Here is a 14,305-nt window from a genome sequence, read left to right on the forward strand (position 1 = left end):
CCAATGAGTGTGTTTCTCTTTTTTTAATTTGATTAACATTCCCTAATTATTTCATGTGCAAAGTAAACTCAAGGTCTCTGGTGACTGAAATCAGTAAATTGCTCCCAATATTGGTTAATAAAGCAGCTAAATTTGATTCTGGGTTATGTCCAAAAGCACATATGCTCTTTTTGTGATTAGGCTTCATCAAGGTTTAACAAATAAAATATTTTTGGCTTGCATGCGTAAGGTGACGTTTTGTATGACCCTCGAGCCTCGACGTGAAATGAGTTTGACACCTCTGGATTACCGGGTAGTTAAAAATTGCACATGGGATTACCTTCTATTTTCATATAGGTACATTGTTCATTCCTTTTTTCTTTCTAATCTTTTTCTTTTCTTTTTCTTTTGGATTTGTATTGCTGTGACTTTTTAAATGCATCCCTGTGGCTTTTGTGTGTGTGTGTGTGTGTGTAGGACTCTACCTATGCTGAGCTGGATGACTTGGGAGAGAACAGGAGTTACACTGTGGAGTTGCAGGCAGTTTCATACTGGGGTCAGGTCCCCATCAAGAGCTCCAAGGCCATTCTTCAGTTTACTACAAGCCAAAGACAATCTGGTACAAAACTATTTAATTGCTGTACATTTGTACTTGATACATAACAGCACTCATTTGGGTGTTGTGAAATACAGTGAAAACAGCTGTAAATGTTTTGAATTTGTAACGTTATACTTTTCTTCCATATTTGATGTCATTCAGATTTGGAACCCACAGTCAGCACGGCCTTTATAAAACCCCAGTCAGATCTATTAGACGTGGGCACTCCATTCTATCAAGATGGACAGCTTCAGGTCCGGGTTTACTGGAAAAAGAAAGGTATGACAGATGCAATATACCATGTCTTTTATCTGGGAAACAGTCCTGTTCTGTGCTGGATGTCTTTCTTTTTCTCACAGCTATGTTTTGTAATGATGTAAACATTGTGCTTATTAAAGAGTTAAGAATCAGAATATGTGTAATTAAATGAAGAACAATAACTCTTTGTTTGGGAAGAGATAAGAACTACTGAAGTAAGTGAGGACCTGTTTGTGTGCTAACATGAGCTGACGAGGCATGTCTCGGCCTAACTTCGCATGATGCAAATTACATTTAAACTGTTTCGTTCTGTCAGTGAGTGATGAGTTAATCCTACATTAAACTCAAAAATGAAAACTGTCATAGAAACGAAAACATTTAATTCATACCAAGCCATGCAAATGTTGCTTGAAATCTTCTCCTTGACCAAGGATGTTTTTATTTTATTTATTTCAATAACTTAAGACTCACACTGGCCACATGTCAAATCCCTTAATCTCTCTAATGGATGTCCCACAGATTTACCTCATACTAATCTGTCAGGCACATTATCAAGATTGCTTTGCTTTGCATATTTTGCTTGGTTTTGCATATTTTCTGGATGCATAGCAAGCATGAATTTCTACTGGGCGTATTACTGAGCACTGATTACTTGTAAGGTCTAAATAGATCAATACTGATGATTACCAGTGAATCATTAACCATTCATTAACTGATACAAACAACAACAACAACAACAACAACAACAAAAAAAATGTGTTTAGTTACAATGAAAGGCTTATCCATGCTTTTAAATATTTTGACCCTTTTGGTCCCACTTTATATATATAGGTTTCTTTAACTACTATTATAACATTTAAATTAATAATTTGATACAATGCACCTATTATGTACATACATGTTTTTACTTTGCACTTATATTGTTATTATTACCTGAATGTATTTACATCTGTAAGTAATTTCTGGAATTACATCTATAATTACACTGTTAACCCTTCCCTTGCACCTTAACTCATCCTTAAATTTACCCATACCACAAAACCTGTCCCAAACCTTATCCGTATCCCACCTCAATAGCAGCAAAAGTGTTTTGCAATAAAACATAAGAACAATCCATACATTGTACTTATTCTTCGATGCAATTACAAAATAGTTAAAGACACCTAATATAAACATAACTTCAGATGTATTGAAAGGGATCATTCACACAAAAATTTAAAGTCTGACATCACTCACTACTCATTACTCACTATGTTGTTCCAAACTAGAAAGTCGTTTTTTTCTTTTTACACAAAAGAAGATATTTTGAAACAAGAAAATAGATATTCAAAACAATGAAAGCCAAAAACACTGCTGACATTCACTGTATCATTATTTATTTTTTTGTATGGACAACACAACACACATGAACAAAAAATAAAAAATATATTTTTGTGTTCAACAATAGAAAGAAATACATACATTTTTGGAATGACATGGGGATGTTAATTACGATAGTATCATACAAGAAACAGCGATATTCAGTGTACGATATTCAGTAAACACTAGAACAATTGGATGTGTGAAATTGCTGAGATATAAAATAGTAACAAATAAATAGTATAACATAAACAAATTAATAACAAATAACTTATTTTTCAGACAAAATTTGGCCAGTTAGTTCATATACTGTAATCCTTCTCAGCCAACCCATATAAATAGTTCCAAACGAAAGCAAAGCATCAAGGTGTGTCACCAAGCAAAGCACAGACTGGAAGCCGGTCTGGCTTCCAGTGAGTGGAGCAAACTGACAGAAACTTCCCTTCCCCCACTCAAAGTGCTCCATAATCACATTTCGGAATCTGGCATTTATCTGTCTCTCCTTTTCAGATCCCACTGTGAATCGTTACCGTGTGCAGTGGTCTCCGGAATTCTGCAGTCACAATGGATCCAGAACCCAGGAGAAGCTCATCACCCAGGTAACCAGTCAGGAATGTGTCTTCCATCCTCCCTACAGGTGCGAGGCCACATTCTGACAGCTCATACATAAGATGAATTTCCGGGGAGAGGGTTCGTGTGGTGTTCATTGATCATTCATGGCGGATAACTCACCATTTTGAGGCACATCCAAATTCCAGAAAGATTTATTTACTAAATTGCAGATAAATATGAGACAAAGTATTATTTTAAACATCTTTAATATTTAGATTTTCATCAATGTGATTTTGTCTTTTACAAAGTAAGAAACTTTGTTAAAATCTATGACACACTCAAAGGAGAAAATTTATTTTTTCAGCATGAAAATTAATCTTTCTTGACATACAGAAAACATGAACTATAGATTTTCCCATTGAGGCCCACAGCTATGCTGGATGTGTTGATAGGTGATCAGTCATCATATTTCTCCTTGAATTCTTTTCAGTGGAGTTGGACCAAATACATTTTTTTTTTCATATCACTGAACAGGAGAATTTTGCTAGCCTTCCTGGTCTTCAGTTCTCTTGCAAGTATAAGGTGATTATTCAGCCTGTCGGAACAAAGGGTCGAGCCCAGGCGGAAAGCACAAACTTCTACACCCCTTCCTGTGCTACCATCCAGAGCAAGAGTCCCAAACCCATCCCCTGCTCTACTGTTTCAGGTGAATCTTAGCTTTCAAAAAATATGAGGACTGTATTGCTACAATTCATTAGCGTAATCTGCAAAACCATTTATGAGATATGTTGGATCAAACTTGTAGGTCGATGTATAAGAGTGTCCATAATATATATATATATATATATATATATATATATATATTGTCTCATGTTACGCATGTAACCATGGTTCCCTGAGAATAAGGAACGAGACGTTGCGTCCCCTAGGGGAATGCCTCCGGCATGCCTCCGGGAATGCCTCCGACATATGGGGAATGCCTCTGGCATAACTGGTGTCTGAAGCACGAGTCCAAACACGACAATGAACTTGACATTGGCAGGCGGCAGCCTATGACATCACCACTGGTGCGACCGTGAGTATAAAAGGGCACCTGAGAAATACGTCATCCACTTCTTGTCTGAAGGAGACGTGTGCAGGAATACCGGAATCATGGCAAAGGGACGCAGTGTCTTGTTCCATATTGTTTTAACCATGGTTCCCTGAGACGTTCCTTTTCAATAGGAAACTCGCGTTGTGTCCCCTAGGGGTCGCTATGGGGAACGGCATACCCACACTGCCATGCTGAAGGGATGAGTGCCCTATTGGCTGAGCTAAGTAGGTCTCAGTATGACGACTATCTAAATCAAGAGGAGACCTAACAATGCCCTTCGCTCAGGATATCTTGCAAGGAGACTCACAGAGAGCCTACCACTTGCAATCGCTATTGTTGCAGAGCTCAAGAGAGCAGAGGCCTCAATAAAAATAACTCTCTCTAGCAAGAGGAGGCCTATCAGCGCAGTAGCCAAGGAGGCTCACAGAGAGCCTAACCACTTAGCCTATGTCTGAGCTCATAGGATGAATACAGTACGTCCTACCTCTGTCAAGGAAGCTAAATAACAGGGCTAGCAGCCTACTACAATAATGGGAGGAGCTCAGAGGAGCGGAGGCCTCTAATAGAATGACTCTCTTAAGTGAGAGAAGACCTAACAACGCTCTGGTTCAAGAGCAGTGACCAAGGAGGCTTACAGAGAGCCTAACAACTTAGACCCAGGCTGAGCTCAGATGACGGAGGCCTTAAGATAATGAGCTAGGAGGCCTAGTTACATCCAGTGCATGTCAGGAAGGCCTAACAAATGCATAGCAACCTGACACTAAAATAACAAATGGAGCTCAGGGAAGCCTACATCTCAGCGCTACTGCCAAAATCTGGTTCAGAGAACAGAGGCCTCAATATGCTGACTCTCAAAAAAGAGATGAGGCCTAACTACATTCTATACCCAGGGCAGCTCCAAGGAGGCTTAAAACGAGCCAACAACTCGGAATATCTTTTATAAAAGCAGTATCCAAGGAGGATTAAAGGGAGCCTAACGACTTGACAACACTGCCTACTAAATAGCAGGGGCCTTCTCATAATGAGGAGCCTAATCAATTCATACTGTATGTAGGTGAAGCTCAAAAGAGCGGAGGCTAAACCCCAGGATGGAAAACCACATTTTACGCACTGGTTTCCTACACTCAGGTCTCGCTTCGCTCGGGCCAAGGGCTTGAGACGGCGCTGCCGCCCCATGGCGCTTCCTAAAGACAGGGGCCAAGGAGGCTCAAAAGCCTGACAACTCAGCACCACTGTGTGTAGGAGCTCTGCGGACGAAGGCCTTAACTTGAACACTCTCTAAAACGAGAGGAGGCCTAGCAATGTCCTAAGCAATGTTGTTTTCGTCAACGATGACGATAACGAAATTATTTCGTTGACGCATCTTTTTTTTTATGACGATAACGCGATGATGACTAGCTAAAAATGGCTCTAAGGTGACTAAAACATGACGAGACGTTTTCGAGTTTTCGTTGACGAGACGAGACGGAACAAAAATGATTATAAGTCTGACGTTCACAATGCATGTCATTTCTGCCTATTTTGCGTGAAATCTGTCTGTTTTGAGCTAAAAAAGTTTAGTAGGCTAATTGGTACAAAGTAATATATAATTATTATATAACTTAGATTATAACATAAATTATTATTTAACTAATTATATAATAAAGCCACAATTGCCAAAGTAAGAATGTTTTTATTCCTGGCTTTTTTGGAGTAAAACAGTGATTCCACTGTTACCACTTTATCTGTGTGTAATGTTGTAGTAGCTCAAATTGAATTGAGTTACAACACTCGAATTGCAACACTTGCTACAACCTGTCAAACCTAAGCCCATTTCCAATACTTTTTAACCTAAATTAATTTGTTAAAGACTACTTTCTTTTTTTTTTACTAAAATTGACTAAAACTTGACTAAAACCTTTTTGTGTTTTCGTCGACTAAAACTTGACTAAAACTATCAAGTTTATAAGTGACTGAAATGTGACTAAAACTAAAAAGCATTTTCGTCCAAAAGACTAAGACTAAGACTAAAACTAAAAGGGCTGCCAAAAACAACACTGGTCCTAAGCAAAAATACCAGTCATAGCGAGAGGGCAAAACTTGCTCAATTGAAACTAAGGAGGCTCACTGAGAGCCTACTTCTTAATAATCTATCTGGCGTGAGACAACGCATTCTCAACCAGCTTCCTTTTGAAAGCAGTGGCCAAGAAGGCTCGCAAAGAGCCCAAACACAGCACTACTGCCTGCCGAGCTCTGGGTACAGAGGCGTGCTACGCTCAGAACAACTTACCAAGGAGGAACTCATACCCGCTATTCAGCGGAGCTCTTGGGAGCAGGGGCCTGAAAGAGTGACTCTCTGTATAAAGAGAGGAGGCCTAACAACACTCCGCTACTGTAAAGGCAGTAATCAAGGAGGCTCACAGAGAGCTTAACAACCTAGTGTACTGCCTAGCTGATCTCTAAGGACAGCATGACGACTCTGTCCATAAAGTCTGTCTCATGAACCAATAAGAGGTGCCAAAAAAGGAAACATTCTGTTCAACTAGTCCCTGCTCTGTCTACTACCCCCATGCTAAATCCCACCTCGCCTTAATGGTGGCCACGGAACCCGAACAGCGGAGTGCAGACGCTCAACTCTCCTCCCTCAGGAGAGAGTCAAGCCCGGGTGGAACAATTACTGCGACGCATAGCAAAAAGCGCGCATTTGACCCCCTGGAGAGTCAAACATGGTAGTTCACGCGTCAGATTCTATCACTCTGAAAAGAATCATACGAGAACAGACACGAATACATCGCTATGAGTGCCTTAAACTCCCTTGAGAGCAGCTGAATGCGCTCGTGCAAACACTAACTACTATCCCTCAGGAGAGAGCAGAAAAAAAAAAAATATCTTACCCGTCTCTTGTAGTCAGTCTTGTGAATACAGCATTGCATTGCACCCAAATGTGCATCCCACATCCCTCTAAAATAGGTACAGCGCGAACAGAGCTTTTCATTGAGAAATCCTCTCTATAGCGAGATGAGACCCACGTAATGCACGCATTCAGCTCCATCAGGAGCTAAACGCGAATGCTCCTCCCTTATGTCCAAACAAACAGTCTCCTGAAGACAAGAAAGAGGTTGACAAATTTCACATGTGACCTTTTATACTCACAGTCGCACCAGCGGTGACGTCATAGCCTGCCGCCTGCCAATGTCAAGTTCATTGTCATGTTTAGACTCACGCTTCATGCTAGGGGATGCAGCGCAAGTTCCCTTTCGAAAGGGAAATATATGTCCAATTAAGAAGCAATGAGGCAGTTTTGTTTAAAATATTTTGTTTTCTAAGAAACAATAATAGATTATATCATGAACTACTTATATTATGTCACTGTGACATATTTCACTTTATGCACCCAAAACAATCCCAAAATGTTATCAATACAGGGAAAAAAAATGCATCACTTTTTATTTGTATATGGTTTTATGTTTCTTATATGATTCTTTGTTTTCTCAAATCAGCAGTGGTTCTTCCAAAGGTCCTGGTCAGGGCAGAGAACCTGACGGCAGCGTTCTCGGTCTACATGGGGAATGTTACAGGCCTGTTCTCATGGGTGGTGGCCATGCCTCAACCACCACAACAGGTCACAGGGTATCAGGTCACATGGGCAGAGGTCATCACAGAGAGCCGCATAAATAATCTGCCCAATAGCCTCATATCCCAGTCTCAGATCCTACCTCCAGTAAGTCACGTTCAGAACAATTGGTCACAAGCATACAGTATGCTCCCTAGCAAGGGATCCTGGTCAACCAGGATATGTTTTGTTTTAGGCACTAGCATGCAGGTCCAGCAGCTGGATCACCAAACCAGCATAAACTTCATACTGAATTGGTTTCTAAGCTTAATTCTTTTCTACACTTAGTTCTTACTGTTCTTGTAATGTAGTAAACTTACTGTAGTAAACGCACAACAATGGAGGTTTCACGAGTTTGTTTGCCTATATAGCTATTAAGGTTAAACGTATTTGGCTTGCTGTCCGCAGTGGAGGGGCACTAGGAAGCAGCTTCAACTCAAGCTTAGATATACCACCCAGTGGGACTACTAATGTTTGTAAGATGAGTCTAGTAGCAAAATGCCTAAATGATGTTGGTGGAGTTGGGGAGGTGGAGGGATGCCAAAACAGCTGATGCAGTTAATTGAAAGATTAGATGGGTTCACTCCCCCCGAAAATTAAGTTTAAGAACTTCACAAACACATAAATAGTCTTCAATAAAATAAATAAATCCTAAAACGTAACACTCAGGAGATCAAAAGGATAAATATAACATGGAAAAACCACATAGAAAACGAGACTGAATACTGAACAGAGGAAACTAAGGGTTTATAAACAGGCAGTAATTAAGAGAAAACAGAACAGGTGTAAAGGGCTAATCAAAATCCATAGTAACTAATAAAGAGCGGGAAAACAGAACAAAGGAAATATTCCAGAAAGCAAATTTATCTTACCGTCAAACATACCCTTAAAGGTACAATATGTAAATTTTTTGCTTTAAAAATAGCTATGTTATATATTTTTTTTTGTTGTGTACTTACATTATCCCGACTGTTTCCAACAACTTTCAAACCAGGAGAAATTTGTAATTTAATTCGAAGACACGGACCGTTTCTTTATTTACGTTTTGTCGCCGTCAATGGCGTCATATCCGCGTTCTCCCTGGTTTCTGCTCGTACTGCCATAGTAACCAGAGCCCTCTGATAGTAACCAAGGCGACAGACGTGGACAACTGTGTAGTTCGTAATGTCTATCTGCACGCTGTTGTTGTTTCGTTCAAACATTATGGACCATGGCAAGCAGACTTTGGATAAAAAAGGAGAACTAAAACGAGAATCAATATCAGCGCGGTGTTTTCGAGATGCCGATAGCTCCACGTCCGAGACTTCGACCGCTCCTACATGTACTTTATTAAACAGGTGAGCACATTTACATAAAACTAATCAATGTTATATAGTTCAACAATGATAAAATGTTAGAATGTGATCTGTATGTTATTCTAATGTTGATCTAGCTTACTGCTAGTCTCATACAGACAAACTAACACATAGAATAAAATAAATTTCAACACATTCAAATGCAGTTTAGTGTGATAGTGTAACGTTAGACCAAGTGAAACAGCGCTGAGTTACCTCACAAGTTTAATTTGTCTAATAAACTGACCTGTGAGTAGTAATTCTGCACTTGCGTGTAACGTTAGTTCGGTAGAATGAAATGTCCATATTCCTTTTATATCCGCGGGACTCGCGTCGCGTGTGGAGCTGATAGCTGTCTCTTAGCAATCCCAACCTGCTTCATATCACAGTCATGATAAAAACATAGATGTATTTACTCATCCATAAACATTATTAGATCGGTCGGCTTGACATTGACGACAAGATCCATAATTCTTAGCAAATGTTGCGTCATCAAACTATGCCTTTGTTATTGTAAGAGGTTAGCGACCCCTAGCGGCGAAAAAAATTACATATTGTACGTTTAACTCTCAGTTGACTTACCCAAACCTTGCTTACTCAAGGTATGCTGGTTCCAAAAACTCGTTCGGGAGTTAAGCAAACTCTGAGTATGTTCACTGTTAACACTCAAGACATTTTCAACAGAGTGACGATTTGACAAGTCACCATGGAAATCAATGCTAAGAAAAAGCATGCCATTCTACTTCTTTTATTTAATGGTTATTTACATTCTTAGTGCATATCGCCATCTATTTGGTGGTTGTGCAATCATGTTTCAATATTTTCGTTTAATAATCTTTTATCACTGTGAATAAGAACTATTGTTTGTTTGATGCTAATTATACAATAAAAAGAAAGACTGATTAAACTACGTAAATATCAGTCTGTGCATTTAAAGAAATACATTATAGTATAGAAAACGTCCTGTTGCCAAAAAAACATTCTGAATGCAGATCAACGATTCCACTGGAGCCTTATAAAGCACACATGCACTGAACACCTCTGAAGTAAACTAACCATGGAACAGAACCTGCTCCGGAGCGGGTTATGTTCAGAGATTAAGTTGATATGGCTACTTACCCTGAAAATTACCTCCGTTTTTGGAACTGAAAGTTGAGGTAAACCACTTACTTACCCTTAGTTCACCCAAAAATGTAATTCCTGTCATTAATTACTCACCCTTGTGTCATTCCAAACTCATAAGAAACCCATCTTCGGAAAACAAAAAAATATATTTTTGATGAAATCCGAGAGGTGGGCAGCAATGGCCCGACAGTGGAAACGCGGCTAATGTCATTGCAACTTTCAAGGCCCAGAAAGGTAGTAAAAACATCATTAAAATACTTCATCCTTAATGTTATGAAGCAGAACTAAGGACTTTATTCAACAATTTATTCTCTTCTGTGTCAGTCTTCTAAGCTGTTCATGTAGTAAACAGTGCAGCGCTTCTGGGTTCTACGTCAGAACATGTGTCGTGGTGCTCACGCGAAAAGCATAGGCCAATAATGAGCCGGCGTTCTGATGTGTTTGTTTTGTCGCTTCATAACATTAAGGTTTAACAAACCAAAACAAGACCTAAAATAAATTTGATTACTAAGCCATATATGTATTGTATTATTGGCATAATACAAATCTTACTTTTTCTACCATGTGCCCCAAGATTCATATCCGAAGTTCTTCAACAATGTACACTACCATTCAAATGTTTTGGGTCTTTTTTATTTTTTTATTTTTGAAAGGAAGAGGGTAATACTTTTATTCAACATGGACAATCGATCAAAAGTTATAGAAAAGACAATGTTACAAAAGATTTCAAATTTCAAATAAATGCAGTATTTTTGAAATTTCTATTCATCAATAAATCATACAAAAACGTGCATTACAGTTTCCACACAAATAATATGCAGCTCAACTGTGTTCAACAATAATAAATGTTTGTTGAGCACCAAATCAGTATATTATAATTATTTCTGAAGGATCATGTGACACTGAAGACTGGAGTAATGGCTGCTGAAAAAAAAATCTGCTTTGCCATCCCAGAAATAAAATATTAAATTATATTAAATTATATTAAATAATATTTCGCCATACTGTTTTACTGTATTTTTGATTAAATAAATGCAGCTTTGAGCATAAGGGACTCTTTTTCAAATTTAGAATTTTTAACAACAGTGTATTTGTATTTTATTTATTTCTCAGACTCAAATGATCTTGATTAACAAAAAAAAAAAAAAAAAAAAAAAAAAAACTTCTCTTTCCTCTCAAATAGGAGCGTAATATCCTGGTAGTTTCTGGTCTTCAGATGGCATCTCTCTACAGGCTTGAGGTGCAGGTGATCACTATGGGAGGACAAGGCCCAGCAACATCCAGAACCTTCCAGACACCAGCTCACAGCAGGCCAGTCCTGCACTACAGTAAGCTCTTTAAACTTATGAGACCCCAGCATTTGTGTACCAAATCACATACTAATTAAAAATAGCATAATCTCTCGTACTTTTTTTCGTAATCTTTTGTGGTATCTCTATGGCACTGACCTCTCCAGCGCAAAAAAAAAATGCAGCCCAACCCTTAAATCTTAATAAGGGTGAGCTGACAAGACATTCTTGTTCATCGGAAGGAAAAGGTCAGAGGGTATATGAGGTCAAAGTCTTGTGCAAGTAGCCCCAGATCTTGATGTCGAGGTCAACCAATAAATCTTGTAATTGAGATGAATTGCTTTTCCTCTCTTGACTCTAGTATATATTTAACTTTGCAGAACCAAGGATTAAGAAACACCATCTAAGGTCGGTGATAGAACGGCACTGAAGACCACACTGCAATGAATCATCCTGGACCAGAACTGACTCCTCAGGAACACAGAGTGTCAGAAGAACCAAAGAAAAGTTAATTGCAAATCGTGTTTCAGCCTGAGCCAGTCAGTTGCCTCATATAGTAACTCAAAATTGGGACCTGCTGTAATCTGAAGATCAAATTGTGATTGACGTTATGATAGATGATGACTATTTAAAGACCCATTAATTTCCTGTAGTGGGGATCGGCTTCCACAAACTAATTTGTATTGAATTTGCAACAAAGACTTGGGCATCAAAAGCAAAAGGCATAGAATAAAAACAAAGTGCAAATATGAAAAAAAAAAAATTTGGTTAAATGCCTAAAAGGCATGTTTTGAATTGCACCTTCCCTAAAAAAAAAAAAAGAAAGAAAAAAGCATTTCTGGTTACACTCACCCTAGGCGCTGAAATGGACCCTCTTTAATCCAATATTGCATGTGATGACTAATTTGGTTTAACTTGTAAATAAGCCTTGACTCAATACAACTGTTTGTGGTTTTGCATGTGTTCGTTAAGCATGGCATTTTACTGTTTGTATCCCCATTGTGTCAATAGCAACAAATGAGGAATCAATGAAAAATATTCCTGCTCTTTAAAAGGAAAATGCCATTTCATTTTATGAGGGTTTTGTGTGGTGCGTGCTCAATTTGCTGTAGAGATATTTGTTTGCAGTCATGTAATTCCTGTATATACTGTATGTTTTTTTTATTTATTTATGTATGCAATACAAATGTGTTATGTGGATTTGTAACTGTCTGTGTGTGAGTGCATGAATGTGTGTGTATGTGTGCGCGTGTGTGTGTGTGTGTGTGTGTGTGTGTGTGTGTGTTTGTGCGGGTTCCCCCAGCATCATTCACAAACTGACAAACCCTTGAAAGGAGATTTTGTATAAATATATTTGTAAATTCCCATGGATAATGAATATTAATGTACATATTTTATATGAATAAAGATGTTAAACCTTGTTTTCCCTTTACCATACTGGTTGTGTGTTTTGTAACAGTACTACCAGGGTGAATAGGAAATTAAATCTATCATGCCACACAAGCAATATTCTCTAAAATCATGTATATTTAAAATACACACAATCAATAAAAATCAATATAAACATGCACATAAATTTCATCTAATTTTACTACTAAAACACACTACAAAACAGTCAAGGCAAGGAACTTTTCCACCCCTTGACACTAACAAGATACAGTATCCGTATACAATATAGTTGTGTTTATTTTTCATTTCGATGCAAATGTACACACTACTTAAAAAACAAAAAAACAAAAAAAAAACATTGAGATTGAGAATAATGAGATGTTCTGTTGATGCAGCTACATTGTGTTCTGCTTCTATTTCTGTTGTGGTTCAGTGTGTGTGTGTGAAAACAAAGCATTAAGCCCAATGGATAAGTGTGTGGTTACTCAAACATACACATATGCAAGCAGGCAACTCTACCCTTGTAGCTCTGTAGTCAGTTTCATTAGAATTCAACTCCACATCTGGCCCTCGTGTCACAACAGAAGTGTGTGTGTGTGTGTGTGTGTGTGTGTGTGTGTGTGTGTGTGTGTGTGTGTGTGTGTGTGTGTGTGTGTGTGTGTGTGTGTGTGTGTGTGTGTGTACGCCTGTTTGCTATATGGAATTTTGATGTGCCTGTTGCCATTACCCCTTCAGAGAATGTCTGACCAAAAAGACAGGAGTACCACAGGACAGGAGACAACAATATTTGTTTTTGTTGATCCTCAGTGAGATAAAAAAAAAAATTCCATTCTACTATTGCAGGTCACACAATATAATGCACCACCAGAAGATTTTTAAGCAGTATTGAACAAGCGGGTCTGTTATTGCCCTGTATTCCCTTACAAAAAGTTATTTTAATCTTTAACATTAAAAATAAGAAAGTATACTTTCAGTACTTTATGTACTTATCAAAAATATACTTAGACTTTTCTGTCATTATGAGTCAAGTACACTTATGTGTAATTTTAAGTATATTTGGCCTATACTCAATCTTTTGCTCGGCATATGCTTAAAAGTATAATTAAGTGTTATAAGTAGGCCATATACTTGGCTTGTTGTTGTGTTTGGTTGAGCCTATTAAATAATTCTTTTTCTTTTTTCTTTTTTTTATACTCTCTTTAAACTTACATTGTTTGAAAAAAATATTTATAAAGAAAACAGATATGTTCTTCATTCTGTGTATGTGAATTTCTTTTGTAGTCCACTGGTAGTGTACATAGGAATTTACTTCCAATCTACTTAACTCTTTCCATGCCTTTGACGGAATTTTCCATAATTTATCCATAAACACTTTCCCGCCTAGGGTGACCAGACCGAAAAATTCGGGACAGTCCTGAAATAAGCTGTTGTCTCGAATTCTGAATCCGGCCCTAATTGTCCCGAAAATTATACTAAAGCAAATTCTTGAGTAGTTATTGTCTGATAAAACATTAAAAACTGACTGTGGAGGTTGAGTCATGCTCATCGGCTGCTCATTGGCTGCAGCATCTTTTTTTGTTTATGTTTAAGTTCTACAAAGATACAGTAGGTGCGAATTTAGATATGCATTGATAAGTAAGCGCAAGTTGCCGCAGCAGCAAGGACAGTGAATGTGCAGGCAGCCAGTCATAAAGGAGTGACTGATTGGTTGTGGCACTGTGTGCAAAAAAATACTTA

At 38.2% G+C, this 14,305-nt stretch overlaps 1 protein-coding gene across 2 annotated transcripts in view; it reads left to right on the forward strand.

The window, feature by feature from the left end:
- Positions 1-12,611, forward strand: part of anos1a (anosmin 1a) — a 33,873-nt gene extending 21,262 nt beyond the window's left edge. Inside the window, exons 8-14 of one of the 2 annotated variants that reach the window (XM_082164025.1) lie at positions 457-598; positions 740-856; positions 2,705-2,793; positions 3,281-3,452; positions 7,322-7,539; positions 11,074-11,218; positions 11,560-12,611. In XM_082164025.1, coding sequence (XP_082020151.1) covers positions 457-598; positions 740-856; positions 2,705-2,793; positions 3,281-3,452; positions 7,322-7,539; positions 11,074-11,218; positions 11,560-11,609 — 933 coding nt within the window. In that variant the 3' untranslated portion in view covers positions 11,610-12,611. Of the gene's footprint in view, positions 1-456; positions 599-739; positions 857-2,704; positions 2,794-3,280; positions 3,453-7,318; positions 7,540-11,073; positions 11,219-11,559 lie in introns of both variants that reach the window. The other variant, XM_082164024.1, reaches the window with a different exon arrangement.
- The last annotated feature ends 1,694 nt before the right edge of the window (positions 12,612-14,305 follow it).

This window comes from Leuciscus leuciscus, assembly GCF_965113295.1.
Source record: "Leuciscus leuciscus genome assembly, chromosome: 3".
NCBI lineage: Eukaryota > Metazoa > Chordata > Actinopteri > Cypriniformes > Leuciscidae > Leuciscus > Leuciscus leuciscus.